The sequence below is a fragment of the Ascidiella aspersa genome, chromosome 9 (genome assembly GCF_963924565.1).
Source record: "Ascidiella aspersa chromosome 9, kaAscAspe10.2, whole genome shotgun sequence".
In the NCBI taxonomy this organism is placed as follows: domain Eukaryota; kingdom Metazoa; phylum Chordata; class Ascidiacea; order Phlebobranchia; family Ascidiidae; genus Ascidiella; species Ascidiella aspersa.
In genome coordinates, this window is record NC_139455.1 from 17,990,731 (window position 1) to 18,017,983 (window position 27,253).

At 36.8% G+C, this 27,253-nt stretch overlaps 1 protein-coding gene across 1 annotated transcript in view; it reads right to left on the reverse strand.

Moving 5' to 3' along the window:
• Positions 1-27,253, reverse strand: part of LOC146133363 (serine/threonine-protein kinase mTOR-like) — a 43,808-nt gene that overhangs the window by 12,061 nt on the left and 4,494 nt on the right. Inside the window, 32 exon segments of the mRNA XM_083397357.1 lie at positions 1,044-1,143; positions 1,834-1,951; positions 3,138-3,244; positions 4,337-4,468; positions 5,035-5,160; positions 6,015-6,200; positions 6,998-7,214; positions 8,202-8,389; positions 8,873-8,951; positions 9,339-9,505; positions 10,393-10,558; positions 11,203-11,345; positions 11,972-12,106; positions 12,638-12,731; positions 13,302-13,463; positions 14,000-14,112; positions 14,415-14,582; positions 15,088-15,174; positions 15,537-15,647; positions 16,227-16,360; positions 17,527-17,644; positions 18,005-18,139; positions 18,686-18,862; positions 19,282-19,404; positions 20,748-20,888; positions 21,614-21,678; positions 22,414-22,486; positions 23,298-23,540; positions 24,375-24,513; positions 25,338-25,469; positions 25,861-25,994; positions 26,514-26,672. Coding sequence (XP_083253483.1) covers positions 1,044-1,143; positions 1,834-1,951; positions 3,138-3,244; positions 4,337-4,468; positions 5,035-5,160; positions 6,015-6,200; positions 6,998-7,214; positions 8,202-8,389; positions 8,873-8,951; positions 9,339-9,505; positions 10,393-10,558; positions 11,203-11,345; positions 11,972-12,106; positions 12,638-12,731; positions 13,302-13,463; positions 14,000-14,112; positions 14,415-14,582; positions 15,088-15,174; positions 15,537-15,647; positions 16,227-16,360; positions 17,527-17,644; positions 18,005-18,139; positions 18,686-18,862; positions 19,282-19,404; positions 20,748-20,888; positions 21,614-21,678; positions 22,414-22,486; positions 23,298-23,540; positions 24,375-24,513; positions 25,338-25,469; positions 25,861-25,994; positions 26,514-26,672 — 4,372 coding nt within the window.

A 27,253-nucleotide genomic window follows, 5' to 3' on the forward strand; every position in this document is an offset into this window, starting at 1 on the left:
CGAAGTATCTGCATACATAGGTTAGTTACAGGGAACGTAGCTAAATGGGGTTTAGGCACAGCTGTGCCGAGCAATGATTATTTTCCTTTCTTCTTTATTGTTACATTTTTACCGAATTCAGTTTTCAGTAATTTACTTTTGAACAAATCAACATGATATATATATATAGTAAAAAACAATTTGTTGTTTAAACCTCATTACTAGCGTCCGGGAATTACTACCAATACCAACTGGTAAAGGTTTAAGAAGTTTCGCACCAACAAATAACACAATAAAGTTTGCGTTTATGCTTTTGTGAGCCATTTAAGTTATAAAAGCGTAGTTTGGCCATGAACGTTGAAATTTTTTTGCTCTGCTTTCCACAAGCGCCACGCTAGTGAACAATAAAAAAACGCTTTTTCGGACCTGGAATAAACGGCTTTGGTTGTTTACTGGTAGTTGGTTATTTACTGGTAGTTCTATTCGTTTGTGGTAAAACAAAATTTGCATTAAAAATGTATACGGAAGTGATTTTCTGTCTAACGCAGTGGTCGGCAAACTGTGGGCCCTGTGCCACTTTTAGTGGGTCGCGGACTAATTTTTAATCATGTAGTTGTGAACCACATAAAAGCCGTAGATTTATTAAACTGAATTTTAAAAATAGTGTGCCTAAAAGTTTTTATTTAGGCTCTTTTTTGCGAATTTGAGGGTTTAATTAAATCTTTTCGTCCAAAAGTAAAATGCGCCGTGTGACCTGTAAACGCTATGAAGTCCAGCTACATAGTCTCGATTTCGCTCAAGAACAACTTGTTTTTGGGATTAAATGTTTTATGATGTAATTTTATGATGTAATTTTATGATGTAATTTTATGATGTAATTTTATGACGTAATTTTATGACGTCTTACCAAACATTTTTATGCCCTCTCCCCCTAAATCCTGGACGTGGGCAATAGCTCTTGAAGGAGAATTTTGGGCCGCGACAAAAATGTTTGCCCGCCCCTGGTCTAACGTGTACTAAAGCGCGCTTAAATGAACGGTGTACAATGTACGTTCGGTGTTCACCTGCCGATCTGCTGGTGTCCGCTTCTGTCGTCGGCACTTCCATCGTGTTCTTGTAGAAGAGCACGCACTCAAAGTTAACAACCGCCCACGAGTGCCAGGCCTGGAAGGACAAAAAAAAAATCAAGCAAGTCAAGCACCATACAGACATCAATTAACTTCGACATTAGGTCAAAGGTTCTTAAAGAAAAGCGCATTTTTCACCCTGTCCCAAAATGTGGTAAAAGGCACTTTGTTGTAGTGAACATATTTCTAATAAAACACACAGAACTTGGCCTTCTTTATCGAAACTTGTGACCTCCTCTTGAAAAACTATATTTCATTGCTGCTAACCCATTGGCTTTCACAGTTACTTTTAATTGTAAAATTATATTCTGCACCACACAGCCAGGGTTTCCAGGTAAGTATAAACGCTACACAGACATAAACAGCATACAAGTTAAAATACAGATCTTTTAAATTTTGCCAAACTTTACATCTGTTTTTTGTAGTCAATTTTCATAACCTCGCGCGAGTCAATTATCGTTGTAAGCCGCGGGTTATGTAAATTTTAACTTTGGGGTCAATCCATGTTGTGTATTGCGATAAAAATTTGCAGTTTAAAATCCAATACTTATCGTGACCAGCGGGCCCTGTAAAGATTTAATTACATTACTTAAATAGCTAAAATAACAATCAACTGCAACTAAAATATCAAGGAAATCTTGTTAAATCAGCGATTATTCTAAAATTAACGTAAAGCACAAAGACGCAAATCTATTTCTTTTCTAGCAAATTAACGATTTGGCCTCACCTTGTACCACGTCCTGTCGTGTTCCGTGCTGAGCATGTGATACTTGACGATGTTGGGGATGGTTTTGTCGTTGATTCCAAACACATCTTGTTGCCACTCTCCCAGTTTGAGGTAACATCTGAGTAAAACATGATTAGCAACCAAAGACCAATTTTAGCTCCATGGTCGATCTAGGGGCAGTGGTTCTCAACCGGGGTGTCGCGACACCCTGGGGTGCCGTTTCTTATGCTCAAGGGTGCCGAGAGATATTTGGGAATTTTTAAGAATCTGATTTTTGCTAACTCTTTTTTTGTAAAGATTAAACTTTTTTTGTAAAGATTAGAGTGGAATAATTTAATTGTAACTTCCTACGTTGTGTAGAGTTGATGTGTGTTGTTCCAGTTCCGTTTATTGTGACATTCTAGTAAATTACTAACGAAAACATCTTGTAGGGGTGTCGCAATAAATATATTTGTTATTTTTTAGGGGTGCCGCTAGCCGTAAAATGTTGAGAAACACTGCTATAGGGTCTTTACAATTAGGCCTTGTAAAAAACAGCTAATGTTTTTTTGCTGTTTAATTGATTGGATTTTTGTGGGAGATTGGCCGAAAACAGCGTGCTTTTCCGTAGCAGCAAAATTTGACCTAAACGCACAGAAGTGACCAAATAATTCAACCCGTAAAACAAAATGATTTGCCCAGAATTTGTTAATGCATTGTTTCGAAATATTTAAGCGGCGCATAATGATTCTTCACACAATTGGTTAAATGTAATTACATTTATTTACAAATTTAGTTTTCGAAAAAGTGTTGTTTAACAAAGAAAATATTAATATAACTTCATGCCCAAAAATGCATCGTACGTGAATACCACACAATGCATTACAAACGTTATACAGTAATTTTGCTGTGTCGACTAAAAAAACATAAATCTGATTTATTAAAACCGTTGAAGTTGACAAATGACCTTAAGTGAGCATTTTGGTATTTCACACGAGCTCAAGTAACGATATACAGTTCCACGATTAATTGCAATTGTTTGTGTTGATTGTTTTGCTTAACACGACTATACAGAGTGGGCCAAAAGTAGGCTTACAGTTATAAAAAGTATAGGGTTTGGGTCTAAAAGTAAATTATTGTTTTGGGTTTCTTCTCATACACCTTGTTCTTTACAACACCCCCAAAAAAGAAACCATTGATGTCAGGTCAGGTGAGCGTGGTGGCCATTCAATGCTACCTTCTTTCAAGCCAACGCTGTGGAATAACTGTAAGCCTACTTTTGGTCCACCCTGTATATATAAAGATAGAAATATGCCTCTTTTTACCTGGAGAGCAAGTGCTTAAGCTCACTACGCTGCTCCGGATCGGTAAGGGTGGGAGGAACGTTCTGGATGCTTGCGACGAAGTTTTGCATCCGACTCAACGCTTCCTCCTGCAAAAGATAAAGCACCAATGGAGAAGAGCAGATTGACAGGAGAATTACTCGTTGGGTCGCGCATGCCAGGGTTGCAAAAAGCCAATAAAAATCACAAAACCGAACATTTTTTTTTATTTTTTATGTTTTTCCGCAGCCTGTACGGCGAGCCTCTTGTTAGTATTTAAGCCAGGTACGCAGCGGGCAATAAAAGTCGTGTCTGTTTTTTTTACTGAGTAGCATCCGTTTCGAACGGCCGTCGCGGCACAAAAATATTTCGGCTCGATTTACAAACTAACGAAAACGATGGTTTCAAAATTGTTAATAAGATTAGGTTGTTGATGTTCTCAAGGGGCGAAAATGTTGTTATCATTGGAATTTTAACAGTAGACTAGTCCGTTAGCTAGTTTTGTCTTGATTACATCGATAAAAGTATTTATTTGAATCCTAAAAATATTTATTTAAATCCTAGGATCTTTTCTTTAAAGGGGGTTACTGTTATAAGCTGGCATTTTAAATAAAATAACAGTTGTATACAAATGTTAGGTTAAACTGAGTTTTTATTAAGGGCGCTACAAATCATAAAATTTGCCAGTTTACAATCTCTCATACCTTCTTGTCTTATACAGGAAAGTCATATTTGCTCCCATTTAAAGTCATTGTCGTTATTTACTTGTGTGGGCGACGATATTTTTATTTTACACAGTCAGTTTGTCATTGCATAAGAAATTTAACATAGTCAACTTTTGAATTATTTTTTAAAGAGTTCAAGCAAGCCCGTCGTTCTCTGGTCGGATTTGAGCGAAACTCTTCATTGATTCGTTCGCAAATCACCAACTTCTACAATTACGAGTACGATGGAAACACCATTTCTCCTTTGCACAGTTACTATCATTGGAATTCGAATTGTAGACAAGTCCGTGAACTAGTTTTGTCTTGATTACATTGATTAAAAATTATTCATTTAAATTCTAGGATGTTTTCTAAGGGATTACTGTTATAGACTTGCAATTCAAATCATATATCAGTTGTATACAAATGTTAAGTTAAACTGAGTTTTTATTAAGGGCGCCACATGCATAAAACATGCCAGTTTACAATCCCTCATACCTTCTTGTCTTGCTTCCAAACGTGCTTGATGTAGGCGAACGAGACGTAGGGGTAAGTGGTGGGAAGGGCCTTTCGCTTGTCCTGTTCGGGATCCATCTCCAGCAGCTTTACCAGGGTTTTGTGCGCGAGCATCTGACAATTACAGATCGTTTTTTTATGACAAGCGTTAAATTCCTGGGACCGGTTCATGTTTAACACATGCGAGAAACTAAACCTGGCCCGTGTTTTGCGTGATAAAAAACATTTAATGCCAAAATGGTGGGACTTAATTTGTCTACCTTGTTAGGGTTGAAATTTAGATGGTATTAGCTATTACTATAAGACAATATTGTAACGCAAACGATGTACAGGGCAATAGTTTTGTTTCGGAGATATAAAAAAGCAGAAAATGAACTATGACTTTTATTGAAAAAGCAAAAAATGCCAATGAACTATGAACTTTATAGATAATTAACGTCTTAACACTAAAATTAAAAAAGCAAAAAATGCCAATGCACTATGAATTTATTAGATAATTAACTTTTTAACGCTGAAACTGAAAAAGCAGAAAATGACAATGAACCTAAAATTGTATAGATAATAAAAGTCGTAACACTGAAACTGTCTTATATATAATGTTAATTGGGTACAGTGCAGATAGAGTTTTCATTTGCCGCCTAGAAATTCCCAAGGCAGATGCAAGAAAAAAAAGAGCTTACCTGTCTTCCGCTCTTCATACAAAGGCTGGCAAACTTAAGCAGGGTCCTCATGTCTTCGTGAGGCGAAACGACCAAGGAACGAACCTGGATGATGCGCTGCCAGTCCTCCAGCTGTCTCTGGCATCCCTGCAACAAAAATCAGGCGATTGGCATTATGGTACACGTCGCAAAAAAAGTGAATTTTTTAAACAAAAATATTAAATTCACAAAAAGTGATTTTTTTCGAAACGGTGGGCTGTTCCCGCGTCCGTTTAGCCTTTAGACGCATGACCATTGGTCATTGACCAACAAGCAGGCATGTTTTCGAAACGTTGAAAAGTTGATACAGCATTATTGTTCTTGTTGTTTTATAGAACTATTCATGTTTAAACACTGTTAGTTGTTGGTCTTGTTTTAGTTCTTTTCAAACCTTGGTGGCTCATGTTTGAGGAATAAGTTTGAACGGGCAATAAAGTTTGGGCGATAATTTTAAATTCCGATCGAAAAAAATTTTAGTGTTGGTCAAGCCAATCACCCGTGACGTAACCCTTTTAGAAGGACTTTATCACACCAAAAAGTTTATAAAAAAACAAGTAGCAGTTTTGTTTAAAACAAATTATCGAATATTTAATTTACTTTTATGTACTATTGTTAATTGGTCATATAATACAAGATGTAAGTATAGGGCTATCCTATAAACATCTGTTGGCGCGCCAGCAGTTATATGTCGAACCTAGGATAAAACAAACTGTTTGGCACTTTTTCTTTTACTTCACATTTTCTAATTCAAAATATAAGGTTAGATTTTAGATACTGATAAATTGCGCTTTGTTTCGTGCGACTAGGGTGTCGAGTCGTTCAGCAACAAAGGGAAAATATTTGGATTATGTTAAATATTTTGCAAAAGTCGAGCGATCCACTAGTGCTAGCTATTTTTAAACGACTATCTAGATTTGTCTTCAAACGTAAAATACAAGCCATTTAACGCAAAGAAGGCCCACCTGTAACCTGTCCCACCACGCCTGACGTATGATGGGTCTGCGGTCGGGCATCAGTTTATACTGAACCACTTCCTCCAGTTCGGCAAGCAATTGGCAGTTCACCAGTGCCGGATATGCTCGACTGTGGGACTCTCCTGCCAGGGCCGTCAGTTCGCTGTCCAGGATTTCACGCGCCTCCGCGATGCACTGTAGGTAGAAAAGATCAGTGTTGTAATGTCTTATGTTGTAATGTCTTATGTTGTAATGTCTTATGTTGTAATGTCTTATGTTGTAATGTCGTCAAGCCTTAAGTCATTTTTTTGTAGTGCTCTTCATTAAAATTTATCTTAAGTTTTCAACGTTAAACAACTTGATTGCTGTATATTGCGTTTGTGTTTTGTTTTAGTCGAACTGTTGTTCATAATCGGACAAGTTTACATATTTTAATAGTTTAACGTTTTACTTTTATGTCAATGGCATGACTTGAAGTTGACTTGCTCTCATAATGACTTGACTGGGACTAAAGTTATTTTAAAGTGACTTATGTCTCAAAAAAGTTAATATACTTTCGTTCAAAACAAGTTTTGTAAAGCTTTTAAAAAATTTATATATATATTTATTGTGGCTAAACATTATGTAGTGTTTCATATTTTTGTTAAACATGGCATTTTTTGCAAGTTTTGCAGGCAGCAACTTGAAAACCACCACCCTCAACTTATTTCAGCAATAAATTGGCTAAGAGTCTGTTTCATGTTTTTATGTCGGGATTGCAAAAGCCAATGTCTGAGCGTCCTAGCACATTGATTTTGGGTTGAAATAACACACGTATAGAAAATAATCACCAACACTGAAGTGGAATTAAAAACACTGTGAAAGATATTAAAAGTACTGAAAATGGATAAAAAAGCTCGATTCAAAAGGTACACACTCATGGTGACCTACTTCCGAGTAGCAACCCTCAAAAGTATTCAGCAATGTCGACAACATAACAAAACGAAACTTACCTCTTGTGCTTGTAGGAAGTGGTCCTGGTGAATGGCGATAACGGCCCTGTACAGCGAACCGTCGTAATGCTCCCGCGGTATCATGCACGTATACTCGTCCATGCTGGCCCACTTGCCCAGGCCCCAGGCGGCCGCGGCGGCCAGACGAGCCATCTTCTTCTGCGAGTCCCCCTCGCAGGTGTTCCACTGTTCCTCGGCGCACTCGTAAAGGGCGTCCCTGGGTGAGAAGGTGCGGGTGACTTGCGGAATTTGCGGACCAGGGAAGTCAGCAAATTGCGGACGAAGGCGGGGATAACTTAAGATTATACTGTATTTTCCATACGAGTGATTTGTGCTCTACATTCTCTCAATAAAATACGTAACATAATCCTATTATAAAAGTTACAATGCACACCATAAGCCTTCAATAGATTAACCGAATCAGTCGATCAATTTAGGATTTCTATGTAAGCTAGGTAGGTCAGGCTTAAAACAACATTAGGTAAGGTTCGAATCCTCGACCGTGGCCATACCGGGACAGCCGCTTTACTAACTGAGCTACATAGGCTCAGAAGAGAGCGAATAGAGAAACAACCATGACACAATAACTTCCTACAGTTCCATGTCAAGTCAATTAAAGATACACGTGTGTGTACAGTAGTACACTGTTCAACAACTGTAAACTAGCCCTTCTGAGGCGTTTATGATCAACTATTTATGCTCTTTACTCTTACAAAGATAAGTCAATGAAAGATGAATACACATATGTGTACTAGAGATAGATCGATATATCGGTTTACCGATAATATGGACCTATGTTTGGCTTTTATCGATATAACTGTATCGGTTAATGTAGGCCATAACTTTTTACCCGATATTTTAGTCTAAAATATGATATAATTTTTTCTGTACTACAAACAACTTATCCATTTTTTAAACAAAAAAAAACAGGTTTTTAGCATCACGCCAAGTTATTAACTAAGAGAGGTTTATAAACTAAAACGGTATTTCGATTTTTTGTTTAATTAATTCAAATTTTAAACATTTACCAAGTAAATAAAAAAAAATAGGTAGCGGTATCGGATATCGGTTGACAAAATTGTAAAAAAACGGTCGGGCCAAAAAAGTGATATTGGTCCATCTCCAACATATACATATTATACAATAACCGTGACCTGTCCCTTCTGTTTCTCTTGCGACACACACATTCTACATTTGAGCTCACCACTCTCCGAGTGCGTCCAGGCAGCGCATATATCCCAGCTTGTTCTCGACCAGTTCGTCTTCCCTGCTACGGTCGTCCCTTCCCTCCTTGCCCACAACCGGCACCCGCAGCTTGTAGTGGTAAGCCTGCTTAGCTTCTTCCCACTTAAGCAGGCGCTCGTACCACTCCACGTTGATGTTGTGCTGTGGCTGTTTGGCAAAGAGTTTAATTAAAAAAATATAATAGGTGCGAGTGAAAACAGGTATGTTGCGAGTCACGACGCCTCAGCGCATTTTCGTTAGGCGTAATTGCTCAGGCCGCAATGTCTAGCTTTTTTCACAAGTTCGGCACAAGGGCGGGCGTGGTCTTCTTATAAGACGTTTATTGCGACGCCAAACATTACGCACAATGAGTCACAAGACCCAGCATTAGCAAATACTGTTTGTTGCGTTAATGAAAATATTAAGTATAAGGAGTGACAAAAAAGAGTACGATTAAGTTGGGACACATTTCCGCATATAAATGATTCCAGCAAGAATCAACACAAGTTTTTATTTGAAGATGTTTTCATGTATTTTGTTCTACAGCCATCGTAAGTTATATATTGGCCTATAGAGTCACAACAGCAATGGACCAATGTAGTGATTAATCCGTTTAAGTGGTTGCCGCATTCTAACTACAGAAGTACTTACGTTGGGCAGTTTGATTTTATTGATGTGATATCTCAAAACACCGTCGGCCGCTTCTGGTTGACCAAGTTTGCTGTTGATACTGAAACAACAACCGCACTTTTAACAGATAAAACGACAAGTTGGATTTTTTTTGCTCAATGCAAAAGCTTTTTCTAACTTACATTTAAGCAAAATACGAACAGAATATTTGTTTCACGGGTAAGGGTGACAATGCCAAGTGAAAATCGAATGCCAACTTTTCATAGGCAATTATAAACGTCGTATTCAAGCAAAAAAATTGCAATTTGAAAGCTATATACAATTATACATATTTATATGGCGTCTTTCTAAAACAGTAGGCCCACTATTTTGTTTTTTCGAACGCTGTTTATTAATAGTAATTTACATATCGTATTTTCGGCAAATGCAATTTGATTTACACTTGACAAAAATCTATACGAAGTGTTTCAAACAAATTTTTGCTTACTTAATGAGATCCCCGATGACCTTGTCGCTCTCCTTGGCGTCGCGATTGGCGGTGATTTTCTGGAACTCTAGCTCCTTGTAGTGGAGGGCCTTGGCGTAAGCGCGACACCTGGAGGCGGTTTCGCCGAGGAGAGCAATTCCGTAATCATCACCCATTGGAAGCGGGCCCTGGTTTTAAAGGTCGTATATGATAACTCTATTTCCCCTTAATTGTATTTTATTTGTCCTTTACTTTCGTTTCATGCGTAAGTGATTTCATGCATGAATGATTCCTATGCATAAGTATTTTTTTCGCGTGACTGTTTTTGTTCATGTGACAGATTACCTGTGCTTATCATTAACCATGTGCAATTGATTCATTCGAATTAAGGATGCTTCAGGTTAATAATAATTTATTTGCTACTAAGTAGTATAATATTTAACTTTGTGCACTTGTATTCAACAAGCTGATTCTTGACAATATTGGCGGCTTCATGAAGATAAGTTTACAGTATAGTTTACATAACGCTAGTGTTGTTAGCCTATTAGAATGTCTTACAATTCTTTGTTTGCTTTATTATATTTTTAAAGTTGTTTTACCACAAGTAATGAACGTTAATTTTAAAAAGGCCGTTTTTTGCAATGCTTTTTAATTGCCATTTTTCCATTTCGTTAAATATTGCGCTGCACGTTTGTATTATTACAAATTAGATATTGTAATGCAGCTTGTAACATGAACCACCTTCATATCAAAAAATAAAACCGATTACAATGTCTCCCAGTGCACTCGTTTGCAGCGCACCATTACACTATCTAGTATCTATAGTTGAAACAAAACTAAAATATAGACAGGGAAATTTGAATCTAAGACTACGGGTAAGCAATTATGGCGCGAACTCATAAAAACAGTACCCCCCGAAAAATTCGACTTTTAAACCTAATTATATAACGAGATTTAAACAAACCCCACATTACAGTCGAGGTGCAAAAAAAAGTAAAAAAAAATCGCAGTCTGATTTACATCAATAAGCCGGCATCGGTTTATGCAACAAAGAGATCACACAAAATCAGCGCACCTTGTCTGTGTGCTCCATGAACTCGGCCAAGTTGAGGAGGGTGTGAGTTACTTCGGGTGGTACTTCGGGTGCGGCGAGTGCGAGCTGAATATAGCGGACCAACTCGTCCTGCTGACCCTCGTCCAACTCGCTCCAACACGACAAGAAAGCGGCGTTGAAGAGTTGCCTGCAATACGAGTAATAGATAAAACATTTCTATTAGTGAATTGAATTTGTTTTTTAATTAATCTAAAATTCAATTTCAAAAAAATGACTAAATTAAAGCTATAAAATCGACTAAATTCATAAGGGGCGTGTAGTTAAAACATTTGCAAATGCGGAAAGCTTAATTTATTTAACAAGGGAATATGTGCGTTTTTACTGTAACGTTTGGGAATGCTTTTTTATTGAGCTACATTGACTGTTGTATTGATTTCAATACGTAGAAAGCAGTGTTATAATTGAAATAGAATGGAGTTCATTATTAGATGCAAGGCAAAATTGCGGGTTAAAATGACAGAATGAGGTATATCACCCACATATATCACAAATCATTTATTAAGTCTGTTAAGTGTTTTCGTCGGGACATCTCACGGATTTTAAGGTACAAGAAGAAAAATCCGATGCTTTGATATACAAATACCTGGCTAAAGGGCTGAATGGAGTTCATTATTAGATGCAAGGCAAAATTGCGGGTTAAAATGACAGAATGAGGTATATCACCCACATATATCACAAATCATTTATTAAGTCTGTTAAGTGTTTTCGTCGGGACATCTCACGGATTTTAAGGTACAAGAAGAAAAATCCGATGCTTTGATATACAAATACCTGGCTAAAGGGCTGTAAGTCTTGGCGAGGGCGCCACAAGCCTTCAGTGCCGTAGAAGGCGATTCCTTTAGCAATCCCAGACTTAGGTGCCGGAGCCATTCCAGCCAATCGTCCTTCGACACTTGCCTCGTTACAATCCAAGCCTAAGTCAGAAACAATTTAAGCAAAATTATTTTTTCAGCTTTTTACCAGTTTGACTTTAAAAAAAAAGTAATAAGTTAGAAAATATTGCAGTGCTGTAATATAAAGTGAGGACAAAGCTTGCTGTTGCAGTCAAAACAAAATAACAAATAAAAAGAATTCAACATAACAAAATAAAAAAAAACACAGAGCAATGAAAGTAGTCGCAGGTTTTATTAATTATTGTAGAAAATAAAAGTGCGAGTTTTGAGTAGGAATGTCAATTGGTAGTATCGATGCCGGTCAGATAACAAATTAATATAGGAATTTCAACCACGATTTGCTTCAACCACGAACTATTCTACTTGAAAGGTCAATTCATAAAAAAAGCAGATTAACAACTGGGGGTTGCTAAACTTTTTAAAGCTAAATCAAATTTTGGTCAAATAACCTAAAAAAAATTCGGATGGCGATACTTTTTGTCCGGTATCGTTATCGCAATAACATGTCTGTTCAGTATCGGACATCACTAGTTTCGAATAAATATAATTACCTTTTTCACACCATGACAGTTATGTATTTTTCGATATGTCTACTTACTAAATAAACCACACAAAATTTAACCAAATGTCAGCTAAAGTTTACCCACCTTCTGCAAGCTGCTAGTGTGTACGTGAAGCTTCTTGGTAACCGTGACGTCACTGCTAGTTGCGCTTGCCGATTCGCCGTTCTTTTCCTGAGCGCTCCACAGAAAGGCTTCCATGCCGTTGCGCGTGGCGTTTTGCTGAAAATCGACATTTTTTACGCAAACGGGTCTTCCACTCTTGAAATGGGATTATTCTCAAGATAAAGATAACACGAGAATTTAGCTACCGATAAACGTGAAATTTTCTTTATGTTATTGTTTATTTGCTTTTTCTTATTGTTTTTTAACTTCCTATTTAATATAAACCTAAACGAGGTAATATTTTACACAGATAGTTGCTACAGGCCCAAATCCTTGTTTTCGACTGGTCACTTCCCTCTTTTGCACGAGAAACATTAGCCATTCCATTAGAATTGTTGATAAGAGCGCACAACACAATATGCAATGCAAACAGCCCAGTTGTTCAACACACTTACAAAAGTTTTCCTATAGTTCCAGATGAGAATAGACAGGGGTTTACGTTTAAAATTAAAACCAAAATTACTTAACCTTTCAAATTATTTTAATGTACTGAGAACAGAAATCGCCCGCAAAGTTTTTATGACGCTCCTAGTCATTTTTAAATCGCGTTTTCCACGCCTAAAACGTTGAATGTCAAAAATCGTATACCTTAGATATTTGCGAAACAAGCGTCTCGTAGGTTGTGTTGGAAATCCGGTGACGCAGTAAGATCTGGTCTACCATAGGAACAAAAACCGAAAACCTACAAATATATAGAAAAGATAAAAAAGGGAAAATTGCGAATGATAAGGACGTATTGCCAATAACATAATCGTTTTTATGGTAAAGTACTTTACAGAAAAGCTGGATACTAAGGTTAGGAATAAATGTAGAGCAGTGGCTCTAAGTCTAAACACATGGGCCGTGCCTTAAAATTGGGTGAACGACCGAGTTGGTGTATATGGTTAGAATTATAGACATTGGTTCTGAACAAGACTCTTCAAATTTTAGATAATTGCAGAAGCAAGACAGAGACATTGCTCATAATAATCAAATTCGAGTTTATTAATGCCATACTGTCTTATCGTTTGCCGTTTCATGAAGAAAATTGCGCTTGCTGTTATACTCATACTGAATATTTAGGTGGCGTGAAATAAACTTAAGAAACAGCGATGTAGAGAGTCAGCATGTGATCACGAATCACAGTAAATAAATTCGCATTAGGAATTTTACCGATTTACGAAATTTATTGAAATACACCATCAATCTATTACAGAAAAGTTTGCGATAAATGCAAATTTACTACTTTCAGTATCTTTGTGACGTCACTAACCTTGCCCCGAACTGTCGAATCGACGCGCAGAGCGTCCTGAGTGCGAGTTGCTGGAGGTCGGGCGAGTAGTCGAGTACGTGGGCGAGCGGGTGGACGATCTGCGACATGTACTCGCGCAGGTCGATGCACTCGCACAGACGTGACAGAGTCTCTAGGACGGCGCTGTGAAGAAAAACAACTGTAAAAATGCTTAATAGCCTTGCAATAACCGACTGTTTTTATTTTTACTTTGGTGTTAACTTGATCGTGTTTTTTGGGATAGCGATCACCTCTGAGGTAATAGCCGTTGCAACGGTGGGTGGAATTTGCGTCAAATATAACTACTTCGCAAATACGTTATTTGCACTCGAAAAATAGAAACCGGCAAATTACAAGGATTTTAATTTAAAGCAAGCCTAAGTTTTTCGAAATGACGCTCGGAAGCAGAAAACTGATTCGTACATTCACAGCAAAATAGGTTATTGGTTATGTGCAGTGTTGCGGTTGCTGTATTTAACGCGTTTCCATTGAAACATATTTGATAGCTCGCAAAATTCGTTATTATTTAAAAACTTGATGTCCATCAGAAATGAATTCCTCAATCCACACTCAACGTAACAATTATTGCCATTTTAATTAAATAATCCGTTTTTTTGTTTCAAGCAACTGTTTCAAGCTTCTACAGGTAGGGAGCAACTTAAATAATTTTTAATGGAAACCTCTTGATATTGGTGGGTGTTTCTGTCGATCTGAGTTGGGCGAGCATGGGTGGCAGAAGAATGTGGCTGTAATCGTCCAAGTTCGACCCGAACACTCGCATCGCTCTCAGTAGCTAAATATAAGCGTTACAGATAAATCAAGATTAAAAGATTTGACGATACAAATTAAGAAAATATGGTAACTCAAAAGCGAAGTTTTGTCAAAATAGTGATAAAACTAGGGGGAAACAAAAAATATATCGATGAATACAGCTTGCAATCGCAGACGGCAGTATCAACTCCAGCTGTACATAACTAATTCTTAAAAAAAGGGCTTTTACGTCTACAGTGGCACTAAAACGCAATAATTATATTTCAATTCAAAAAGCCTCAAATATTACCCTATAGTCTAACTAAACACAAGTTTATATATTACCAGCAAGGTGACGGTTTTTCCCTGGCTGTCGTCATACATAAAAATCTTCAGCGCGTAAGGAATGATCTGTGGTAGGTAGAGCTTGAAGTCGGACGCCAGAGCGGCAGCTATCTGCTCTGTGAGGGAGATCAAGGTGCTCTGCATCCCACTGCCGATGCTCCAGTATTCCTACAGGGTAAAAATTAAACCTTAATGGGTAAAAACGAAAAAAGATTTCAGGAAAAACAAGGTGAATTATTATATAATGAACAGACGCAATATAACCGTAATAAGGAAATACTGCGGACAACCGGATAATTCTCGTTTTCTAATTCAAAAAATTAGGGCAAAATGTGTCATATATTTACGAGCATAAAATGCAATTTATACTAAATTGATTGTGAACAATTAAATTAAATTTTACTAGTTTATATTCTGGTTTCAGGAATTTAGTAATTCTAAATCTAATCTAATTTTAAAAAGCTAAATCAACCTAGTTGTCCAAGGCTGCTATAGAACAACTCTTTTCACAAGGACAAATTCACAAATGTATTTATGACAATTTAGTTTAGGGAAGAGCTTCGCTATAAAGAAATAAAATACACAACTTCTAGAAATTAGGCGAAAACGATAAGACCATATTTAATATTTATGTAAAGCTGTGAGATCAAAATGTTTCATGAAATAAAATTACCTTGATAACTTCAAAAATGCTGTCCATGTAGCCTCGCACATGCTGCTTTACGGTCGAGATTATAAGCCCAAGATTCTTGAACAAAAACTGCAAATAGATATAGAAGTATTTTATATTATACTGGCAAAACCTGTCTTTGAAGTTTACCTTTAAAAACAAATTATTACAGTTTTGAGGATTTTTATAATTATATCGGTTGCAAAAGTTTGTTAAAATTCGAAGAAAATAATTTTGCAGTTACACTGAAATGAGGGTTAATGAGTTTAAAATTCAGACAAACTTCAAACAAAAAGTATGTCTAAAACCAAAAAATGCGTTTACATACAGAAAAAACTTACTACATTTTAAACTAATATATACAAAAAAGGTTGCCATTTGCCAACTAACGTAGAGAACGTAGCCTTATCAAAATACTGAAATAGTAGAAAAACAGCGTCTTGTCAAATTACCTCTCTTATATTGGGGTCGCAGTTTTTGATGGTAGCCAGGTAAGTTGGGATAATTTCTGACAGGTAAGGGACGCATCTTACGCCTAGCGACTGGAACATGTAATCAACCGCCTGAAGAACAAAGTGTAAGTGTCACATATCAGCATATTAAATAAAGGCTGTGATAAATGTCTGAACATAATGACCTAAAATAGAAAGCGAAGTCACTTGATAAAACTAGGCACATAATTAAAAAAAGTTTGTTCGATTCCAACTTGCGTCGTTTTTTCGTTTCTCGCTTTAAAAGTACATATGTCGGTTACACGTAGACAGCTGGACATCGCTAGACCGGGTTTATATAAATTTCAAAAAAAAGTTTGATATAGCATGCTAAACATGAGCAATGTTATGGGCCGAAGTTTTATTTTTTGTTTTCCAATAGAAACATCCTGCATGAGAAATTCCGTCGAATTGCCAAGCAGGAAATCTAAACGTAATAAGAATATCACAGCCCATACAGAAGTTGGTATCATTTTGTCAGATGTTGAAAATGAAAAAAGAGTTATTCGAAACGTTCAAAATGATACCTACTTCTGTATGAGCTTTAATATTCTTTTTACGTCTTACTACAACCTTCAAACATCGGGCTCCAAACTCTAAACGCCTTCACATAAGGCAGGTGTTTACAAGAAAGACTATATAGTTCCTGACCTGGATGACGTCTTTGTGATGCGATGAGAGGAGAGGGTCGCGTAGCACCCGCATCAACGTTGATATGGCAACGGCAGGATAAAACTCCTCCGAGGCCGTTCCAATCGATATGAGCATGTCACTAACGTTAAACTCTGCGTTCAAAAAGAAAGTGATGAAATAGCTTAAAGTGAAAAAAAGAGAACGGAATTTCGCCTGTGATGAGTGTTAAGTTATCGAAAGTGTTTAAGTGTTCTACGTTTTCCTTTCTCTCATGCGGTTTAATTCATGTGTTGGGCACATGTGACTTTAGTCTTAATTTGTCCTTCACTTTGTGTTTGTGATTCAAGCAGTAAGGAGCTCCAGCCTTTGTATTATAGCTTGTTGGTCTTTAAGTGCAGTTGCTAACTACGCTAATATGTTTAATATTATCATTAATATTTTTTTCATCATTAATATTTTTTTTTTGAGATATTTTTCTTTTTCGGCTTTTAAACAGCCAAACTATGACACGAGATTAAAAGGAGTCCTGCAACTAGGCCAGTGCTTTTCAACCGGGTGTATTGTACACTCCAGTGTGTACCACATTGGTGGGGTGTACAAGATGCCGCATTACAATAAGCCTATTATTATGTATCATAACATATAAACACGTTGATTACCAGACTGACTGCAGTGTCCAACACATGACACAATGTATTCAAGCGTTAGTAGCTTGTAAGATACTATAATCTATTTGTGACATCATAACAAAATATTTCTCTTGATAATGGTTATTGTGGGGTACGAACTAGCTCTTTGGAACGGTTTATACTTCATTTTGCGGTACAACAGGGTGTATGATTCTATAAGTTCAGTGCATTGCGTGAAGTGGGGAAACAAGTTCTTCAGAAAATGTAAAAGTGTGTACTGTTCCAATAAAGGTTGACAAGCACTGAACTAGGCTATAGCCATTGTTAATGCTCAACCGATTACAGTAACTTTAAAACTCTACGCACGACTATTGTGCTTACACCTGTACCACAAAATTGACACCTCAATTTAACACTGGATATCTGTCGTGTTGTTAGATTTTATCATTAATTCAGACACCCAATGTTTGCGTTTTTTTGTAATATTGACTTAATGTTTGTGATTTATTTTTAATATTTGACTTTTTTAAATATTTAAAAAGCCACACCACCTTTCATCACAATAGGTCAAAAAGGGAATTAACTAGATTTATCAGAGTAATAGACGATGATCAGTTGAGCGATACAATATTTGTTATTCGGTCAAGTAGAATTCCTGTGAGTTGCCAATTGTTTTATGTATTGCGCACCTTGCTCCTTTTTCGCCCTTCTCTCAAAAGCACCGATGGATCCATCCTCGACGCTTCCCTGGTTTATCTTGTGTTTGTAAGGGTCCAGCGTGCCGATTAGACCCAGGACTTTCATCACCTGAGGTTGAATTACCAACACATTAGTAATGCTTAATATTTTAATGACAGAGTTTAACAAACACCGAAAAGTGTTGATTTATTTTGCAGTTTAAATTTATCACCATTGAAAAAAATTGTCGTAAACGGTTATTCAACCGATGGTACGTTCTCCTACTACATTACGTTTGTCAATCATTATATGCTTCCCTTTTGTTGGGGCTCATACTATAGTTGTGTTTGTAACTTTTTCCTGAAAAATACTTTTCTTTACCTATTTTAAACGATTTTAAACTATTTTTACTCTTAGACGTAGAACTAGACATACTCGTATACATATGTTTGAGCGGAAAATCAAAACGCGCGAAAACCGGCCGCATACCTCTTTCCGGAAAGCCAGGCTAGGCTCGCTTTTGAGAAAGGCGAGTAGAATGTCGAGAAGCTGCGGATATTTGTAGTAAGGCTTCACCACGTATCCCGTGCTCTCGACCACCTTACCTAAAGTGATCAGCGCAACCTGAAAAATAACAATTGTGGCTAACTTTGTGACACAAAAAAAAATATTAGGACAAAAATTAGAACATCTAAGTCAGTGGTTCCCAACCGGGGGCCGCGGCACCCTGCGGTCCCATTTCGTAGCTCAAGGGTGCCGAGAGATATTTGAGAATCTTTAGGAATCTGATTTTTGCTCGACTCCTACAACTTTTTTGTAAAGAATAGAGTGGAATAAATCCAATTGTAACTTCCTACGTTGTGTAGAGTGGATGTGTGTTGTTCCAGTTAAATCTATTTGTTATTTCAGAGGGGTTCTGCTAGCCATAAAAGGGTTGAGAAACACTGATCTAAGTTAAGGCCAACGCGTGCTATTTTTAAGACATGGATATTAAATCGTTTGTCAGAATTCAATTGTTTAAACGTATTTTCACGGGTTTTATTACATTAATACCCAGGATAACAGCATTACGTCAATACAGTAAACCATTTAGCACCGGTAAAGCTGTTCGACTGTTGAAGTTTGATATATTGGCAAAGGCAATTTTAATAAATCGCAAAACAAACGTACCTCTCTTTTGGCGAAGCAGGTCATGGCTTGCAGCATAGAGAGTATGATGGGAGTAAGTTGGTTGAGGACGACCAGCACTTCAGAACCACCAACCTCTGATAGGTCGCCGATCGCTTTCATGATGCCAACCGACACAGACGCTGTTTGTTCCTCGTCCTGAAGCTTCGATATCAGCGTCTGCGATAGATGGAGAAAAGTAGAAAACGATTTTTAGCTTGTAAAAGTATCATCAGCTAAAAACCTGAGAAAAACTGGCATCGCATTTTAATGCATAGTAAGTCGGAGAAGGTGTTCAGAAAAACTCAGTACAGCTTTAAACGCTATGTAATAAAATGTTGTTATTTTGCTGAGTTTGCCAAATTAATGAAAAAATAATAAAAATAAGGAGTTCAAGGTAGGTTTTGGTTCTAATCAAACTAATTACATAAATTGTGTATCCTCATACCGTACAAAAAACAGCAACGTTTTTCAAAAAAGCGATTTGAAAGTCAACAATACAAATGATCACTCACTTTACAAAAACTATTAGTTGATTAAAATATCACAATACCATAAAAGTGCTGCGATCCTGCGAATGATGAAATGTCGAGACTAACCTTTATAGTCGGTACAACGTAGGTCTTCATAACGTTGGGAGCGTTTCTCGCAAGATGTCCGATCAACTTAGCGGACTCGAGTTTGTTTCGTCCAATTCCACTGTATTCCAAATCCGCAACGAGCTGTTCCGCAAATTAGCAAAGAACAGTGTTTTTTTAAGGTGTTTTGGTTGACCAAACGGTCCCCCAAATTCTTCCAGCGGTTTCCCAAATTTTGGACTTGCAACTTTTTGGTATTTAAATGAAACACTTGCGGTCTCTTAAAACTACTTAGCGGTCACCCAAACCAAACCTTAAAAAAAACCTGGCAAAGAATATTTGATGTTTTTAGTGACGCGATCGAAAACTTCCCGGGACGCGAAAAACATTGTTAAAGTTTGAAGTTACATTCGGCACGTCAGGTTACCTCGGTTGCATGTTTTTTGCCAGTTGTATTTCAAAAACATGATGGTTTGCGGGCTAACTATTACATTTGAACCCTAAGTTTAAAGCGCCGGTTCCCAAACTATGGTTCGCGGACCAACTGGGTCCGTGCAGCAGTTTCAGAGGGTCCGCAATGAGATTAGTCTTTATGTTTAAACATTAGGCCTAATGTTTTTAAACATTAGTGAATGACTCTATGTTTTGAACATTATCTGTCATCCTTATTAGTCTTTATTTATGCTTTATTATTCGATCTTGAGACAACATAAAGCTTCTATTATGCTGTACTACAGGGCCAGGGGTTCTTAAACTGGGGTCCATGGACCCCTTGGGGGTTCGTGAACTAGTTTTAGGGGGTCCATGAAGGTCTAATTGAAACATTAGTGTATATTTAAGCAGTAATCAATTTATTAAAGAAAACAATTTATTTAAAAATAAAAAGGTTTTGCACTAAATGTATTTAGACTCTATTTCACTTTTACATTTTTGGACCAAAATCAGCAAGTTTGTGAAGTCTATTTGTACTGTGACGTCCTTTTTTGGCCTTCAGTGGTCCATGCGAGATAAAAGAAAATTTTAGGGGTCCGCGGTAAAAAAAGTTTAAGAACCCCTGCTGTGCTACCTGCTATCAGCGAATCGTTCGAATCAGTTGAGAAAGTTGTTACATTAGAAAGAGTCGTGACTGCACTAGTGTACTACAACAAGGAACGAGTCTACTGAGTCTTGAATTTTTATAGGACCGCGAAATATCAAAATAGTTGCAAAGGGTCTACAAGGCATAATTTTTAGAAAAGTTTGGGAACCGCTAGTTTAAAGGTTTGCAAACGCAGTCAAATTAAAATCCGGCCTTAAAAGAAAAAAAAAAGTTTTAGGTTATCAAAGTATTATCTCGGATGGCAAATATTTTGTTGAACCACCTAACATCACCCTATAGTTTATGAATAGGTATAGAATCGACAATTGTAGTGAGCAACATTCAGCATCCAAAAACCGATCCACCAGACAGTACTATGAGAAATCCCAAGCTGTGGGACATAGCTCACCTGTATAAGCGTCTTCCTGAGCAGAGGCATCACATAGGCGGGGTTCAATTCGGAGAGGCGTCCAATGGTTTGTATTGCTTGCTCCTGAACTTCAAAAGCTTCGTCGTGAAGTGCAACGAATAGAAGGTTGAGGTTCTCAGACTGGACGCAAAAACAAAGCGAATTGGTTCAGTTACATTATGTAGGAAGTAAACGTGATAAAATTAATTGTGAAGGCTCTTCACGCGATTTTAATACATAAGATTCGAGTTTTTATTTATTTTTGTTCATCTTTTTGAACATTATAAAAGAGCATTAAAAACAACAAAACAACAACAACGGACGACCTTACTGTAATCGAGTCGAGCTGCCCATTACACAATCTAGTCATTACGTCACAATAATCAATTTTTTTGCAAATTCGCACTAGTTTAAAATATAAACTTGAAACTCCGGTGATGATTTGAATTAGGGCAAGCTTTATCACGGCCGCGCTTAATCGGGTCAAAGAAAAACATACTAAACGTTATGAAAAAATAAGCAGAGCCAAGCAATTGATAAAAAAGGCCGCCAAAATTTAACTTAAAACTATACGGGTATTAACCGAAAAATTATACTGTTAAACACTGAACAGTGAACACTCTTCATGCCTAAAGGGCAGAAACGCGTTTTATAAAAATATTACCGATTGCTTTTAACAAACAAAACATACTATCAATTTAAATCTTTTCGAAATTTCGTCTTAATTGTTCAAAAAAACAAATAGAAAGCGTGCCTGCCGAATGTTTGCAAAACAAGGACAGATATTATCGGGTCAGCCGTCGCGTTAAAAATTAATAGATTTGGTTAAACGAATATAAAATGCCCCTAATATTCCACCAACTTACCAATATGAGGTAGCTGTCGAATCTCTCATCCAAAAGTGAAAGAACCTGGAGTCGAACGTGCTTGTCTAAAATGAATAAAAACATAGAAAGACAGATTAAGGCTAGACGAATCAAACTAATAACTAGGGCGATTATTTTTGGAATTTTGACCTAAAAATAATTTATTTTGACAAAATTTTGACCTGTTAGAAATACATTGATTTAAATAACCTAGGCGTCGTTAATCACGCGTTTTTTATACCGTATATTGCTGTAATAAAGATAAAATACGGTCAAAATGACTTTGAACATAAATCAAAGCTAAATTTTTTGATAAAATTGAACGATACATTTTAAAACAACTGAACGACGAATTTCAAAAAGCTGACTATAGTTTGTTTTTAATTTTGTAAACGATTTATGTGCATTTTTATTCGATTTTTACTTGAACATTTTTGACCAATTTTGACCTAACGAGTAAATTTTGACAAAATTTTGACTTTTTTTTTAAAAGTAAAAAAATAATCACCCTACTAATAATCTAAATGTTGAAACGCCCATGGGATTATCAAATCACTTCATTTATATCTATGCCGATTAAGATGTGCAAACGCTGGAAAACTCTAGCCTGTTTAGGAGTCTATGCAGTTATATGCCTGTAATTATGCCTAAAAAACATAAATAAAAACTTGGAAAACTATAAACCGACCAACTGTTAACCGTGCAAAATAACTAGCGGCAGTCATAAAAATTGAGGGCTCTATATTAATATAGTAAAATGCTAGGTGAGGTCTGGATCAATTATATTTTTTAATTTTTACCTGTGTCGCACAATGCAAGATTGAGAATGCTTTCGATTATTTTGGCAAGTTGAGGTGAAAGCACAGGATAGATCTGAAAAAAAAACATTTTTATTTTGGTATTGATTAATTATGTCCTAATAAATAAAAAACATCTAAAAAACACAAATAGATTGGAGACCAATTCTAGCTAGATATTTTTACAATACTTTAATATCATGTTAATTTATAACGTTTTGTTAAATATTCAGATAAACGTGGAGTAGCTAACAAAAGACAAATTTTATTTAGTTTTAGGCGTTAGCTGCATAATTTTACAAACTCTTAATCCTATTTCAAATTGTAACGTTTATTTAGAAAATCAAGACAAACGTGGTGCAACTAATAAAAGACAAATTTTATTTAGTTTTAGGTGTTAGCTCCATATTTTTACAATCGCTTAATCTTATCTTAAATTATAACGTTATGTTAAAATCCAGATAAACGTGCCTGGCAGGATTGTTGACGACGCACGTGTTCGCTTTGCGTCTAAATTTTCGCTTTGGCTGGCCGTTAATGGACAGTTTCTGATTAGTTTTTATTTATTTATGACGTCATTGCGATCACTATTTTATGACGTCATACCCGTCAGACAGAAAAAACGGGGAATCCCTTAAGGTAAAAATTCGTAACCCCCCCTTTTTGGATTCTGGATACGGCCCTGGTACAACTAATAACAGAAAAATTGTATTTAGTTTTTGCCGTTAGCTAAATATTTTACAATGCTTTGATCTTATGTTAAATTATAATCTTTTGCTAGAAATCCAGATAAACGTGGTATTACTAATAAAAGACAAATTTTATTCAGTTTTTGCCGTTAGCTACTCTTTTTTACAAAAAAAAGCAAGGAAGCAAGCATTGCTCACGGTGGTGTTGTTGGCTGTGGTGCAGGGCGCCGGAATGGATGGCCTCATTAGGGCGACCACGGTAGCGGTGGCGTTTAGTCGCACCAGACGGTCGTCATGGCACAGGTACTTGGGCGTCGAGCACTCCACGCAGAAATCGACGAAGGGCGACGGCGGCGTCTTGAGCTTGCGCGGTTGGCTTACGAAGAACTGGAAAGTGGCCAGGGTGCTTAAAGCCAGCACGATGGTGTTCACATCGCTCGCGTCACCGCTGAAGCTGCCTATAGGTAGGTGCCGAAGTAAATGAGTGTTATACGTAAAGAGTAAAATTTAGGAAGAGAGTAAAGGACATCCTCTCTGAGCCTGTGTAGCTCAGTTGGTAGAGCGACGGTCACGGTATGACCAGAGTTTGTGAGTTCGAACCTCACTGCAGGCTAGTTGTTTTTTTAGCCTGCCCTGCTTGCATCATTGATCGACTGAATCGGCGAGTCTGCAATGGCTTTCGGTGAACTAATGATACGTAAGCCGAAATCGTTGGTCAAAAGCAGCTTCAGAAGGGCTAGATCACAGTTGTTAACACACATATGTGTGTGCATGTTTCATAGATTAATGGAGTGTTTTATACATAGTTTTTTAATATTACTGGAAAATTAGGTTTGGTTATTGTTTCGCTGAAATTTAGGGAACGTGCGAGTGAAGGGTATATTAAATACTTTTCGGATATTACTGGAAAATTAGGTTTGGTTGGTTTCGTTGCTTAAGATTATGGGAACTAGCAAGTTTTGGGTGATATGCATTTTTTCGGATATTTCTTGAAAATTGTTTTCTATTTGTGTCCCTAGGAACATCGGAGATTTTTTTAAATAGTGGCATTTTTAGTCTAATTTAACAACAATTGGAGTTTTATGAGTCACGCGACACAACACGCCATAGCATTTACCTCCCACTTTTTGGCTTTGACTAACAGTTTGCTGACCACTGGTCTAGCCAATCACACGCCCCAAACCTTTCAAATGTAATTTAATTGATATCATAATTTTGGCCAAATGTGTGCTTTAAAAGACAAGGCAGGCGTTGAACGTAAAAGCAGCAACTAATATTACCATTTTGGTCGCCGGCCGCGAGGTTTCTTGGCAGCAGCACAGAAGATAGAGTGCGCACTACTCCTTCGCGAATGGTCTGGCGCAGCGATGGAGCGATCATGTTTAGCTCATGAAGGGCTTGCATCAAATGCGGGCTGACAACGTTAAAAAATACGTTACCTTAAGCTAGGGTTGGCAAGCCTGTCAATTGACCGGTCAAATACTCATATTAGATTCAAATGTTGTAAATTTGAGTTTTTAATAATCTTGGTTGTAACTTTTTATAACAATTCAAATATGAAATGGTAAGTTTACCTGATGCAAACACATGTTCTGTGGTAATAACGCACACATGTTCTGTGGTAATAAAGTGGTTGTAATAGCAAAGTAGATTTATTTATCTAGAATAAATGCACCTATATGATGAAACGCGTTTGTCATACAAGAAAATACTAGTTGGGGTATACCACAATCTGAGGCTACTTAGAAATTTAGAAGAACCAAATGCCTTATCTCCCATGGACCCTGGTGATAATTTAGAACAGTGTGGTACAACTGCAGGCCCTTGGCCCGCGAGTTACGCTTTTTTGGCCCGCGAACTGATAGTCAACTTTGCTTCCATTTCAATTTTTGTTATTGTAATTGACAAAACCGGATTTTATTTCAACGGTCAAATGCCCAACCCTACCTTAAGCTTTGTTTTACTAATAAAAAAACAAAACATAATTTTCATTTTTATTATCAAATTTTTATTTTATAACGATGGATTTCAACTCTTCTGGTTTGCATTTTGTCAAAATGAAATATAAATGTAGCTTGATAATGAATTGCAAAGCCAAAAAAGTCGAGTAGATCGACATCATCTTGATTTAATGTCGATCAACAAAACGTTTTGACTTAAATTCGTTATCAAGCTACATTACAGATCCGTGCATAGTGTAACCTAAGATATACAAATGTTTTAATAAAATCTTCTTACTTAAGTCCGATGTTGAACATAGGCTGCAGCAGTTCGTCTTGTATATAAGCTATGGTAGTTGGATTAAGTGACCTTGCCATCATCGCAATGCAACCAAATACGGCTGGCTCTATCGTGAAGTTTCTTTGCCTTCTGCATTGTAAATAAAGATATGTATGATATAATATCCACTTCAATATATATTTTATTATATTTTTTGTGTTGATATACTCATACTTCTTGTGACTTTAAAGTGAAGGCGCCGTTTTCTTTATTAACATAGATTTATATTTAATAAAAGTTTGACCGACTGTGCAGCACCGGTTTTTAAAAGGACGCTTTGACCGGTTTTCAAAAGGCTTGAGGACATCAACTGTGATCATTTATTGTAGGCATTTTTACACAAACATACCAGGATAATGTGCGACCAACATTTATGCCATTAATGATTTTTTAGCCTGAGGAAGGCGACTATACTTTCGATAGAAATCCATTGTTGGTGGTCAGCATTTACGAAGTTAAACAAAGTGAAGTTTTAACTTACTTGGCGTTGGGGTCCCTTGATGGCAAATAGTGTTTGACGAAGTCAAATATCTTCGAAGAATATGGATCAATATCGTTGCCGCCAGCAACCGCCATTAAACCAAGTGCATGGAAGGCTGCCGAACGGTCTCTTTCCTATTGGCAAAAATACTGCTGGTATTAAACAGGGCTAGCAAGTTCGGGTACTAATTTGGTAAACTGTCTGTAAAATTCAGCTTATTTATTTTGGCGATCTAAAAATGTAAAACTGGGCGTTAATATTGTTGAAAATGCGATGCAAAACAAAAAAGTGTAAGATTTTTTTCGCCAAACTTTATGCAGCCTAAAAAAGTTATAAGTACGGCAATTAATTTAAAAAACAAGAAATTTTGAGCTATGAAATTAAAATTTTGTTGTTTTTTTAACAATTTTTTTTTTTTAACTAAGTATTGACCTTTTAGGCATACATTGATTCAAAAACTGACGACTAGTGGAACACAAATCATTGATTTTTTCGGGTTAATGTAAAACTTTTTAAAACTTGATATTTATGATAAAATTGGGTCAAGTTTTGGCTTTTTCGCCCTAAGTTATAAGAAACAATTCGTGCCCGTGAACTACTTAGGAAACTTGTGATAATAATAATACCTGAAAATTGGCTAGAATAAAGCGTACCTTTTTTAGACAGGAAAACAAGAAATTCATCGAATCGCTCAAGTAGAAATCGTTGAACCTTTGCCAATCGAAAGCTGCCAGTTTGGGTAGAACAAGCATAATCGCGTGTTGAAGAAGAACGTTTCTCGTCGATCGATGGGACAACACGAAACGACAGATCTGATCGCCACATGGAAACAAGAGAGATTTACAATTGCTGGACATCTTCTTGTTAATCACAAAACGCATGTTGTAACTTAAATTTAGTTTCTTGTTTATTAAATTCTGTGGTAAAAGAGCTCCAAAGCAACCCATTAGTTTGATACTTTATGACGCATTTATCATATAATAATACAATAAGTGTGTTGTTTTTACATTTTAATTGTACCAAGGTGCCATATGTGTCGTACTGCCAAAAAGTAATATTTATCTCACCATGTAAAAATTAGGTTTTAAGAATAACTAGTTTCTAAACGAAAGTCATACTGCGTCTGATAATGGTCAAGGAGTGTGGCAAAATCGATTCGCTCGTACGAATGCCAACAAAGTGCTTTACAAAAACTGATGTGAGGGCAATGGTGAAGATCATACAGGGTTGATATTGAGGTGAATTTTGCACTTGCCAGTTGGGTGACTAGCCTAGTGGTACAGGGAGTCACTTGGCTCCTTTAGGGAGGAATGTTAAATTTGAAGACGAAATTCAATATAAGTCGATTGTTTCTTCACAGTTACAGCCATTTAAGAAATATACACCAATGCAG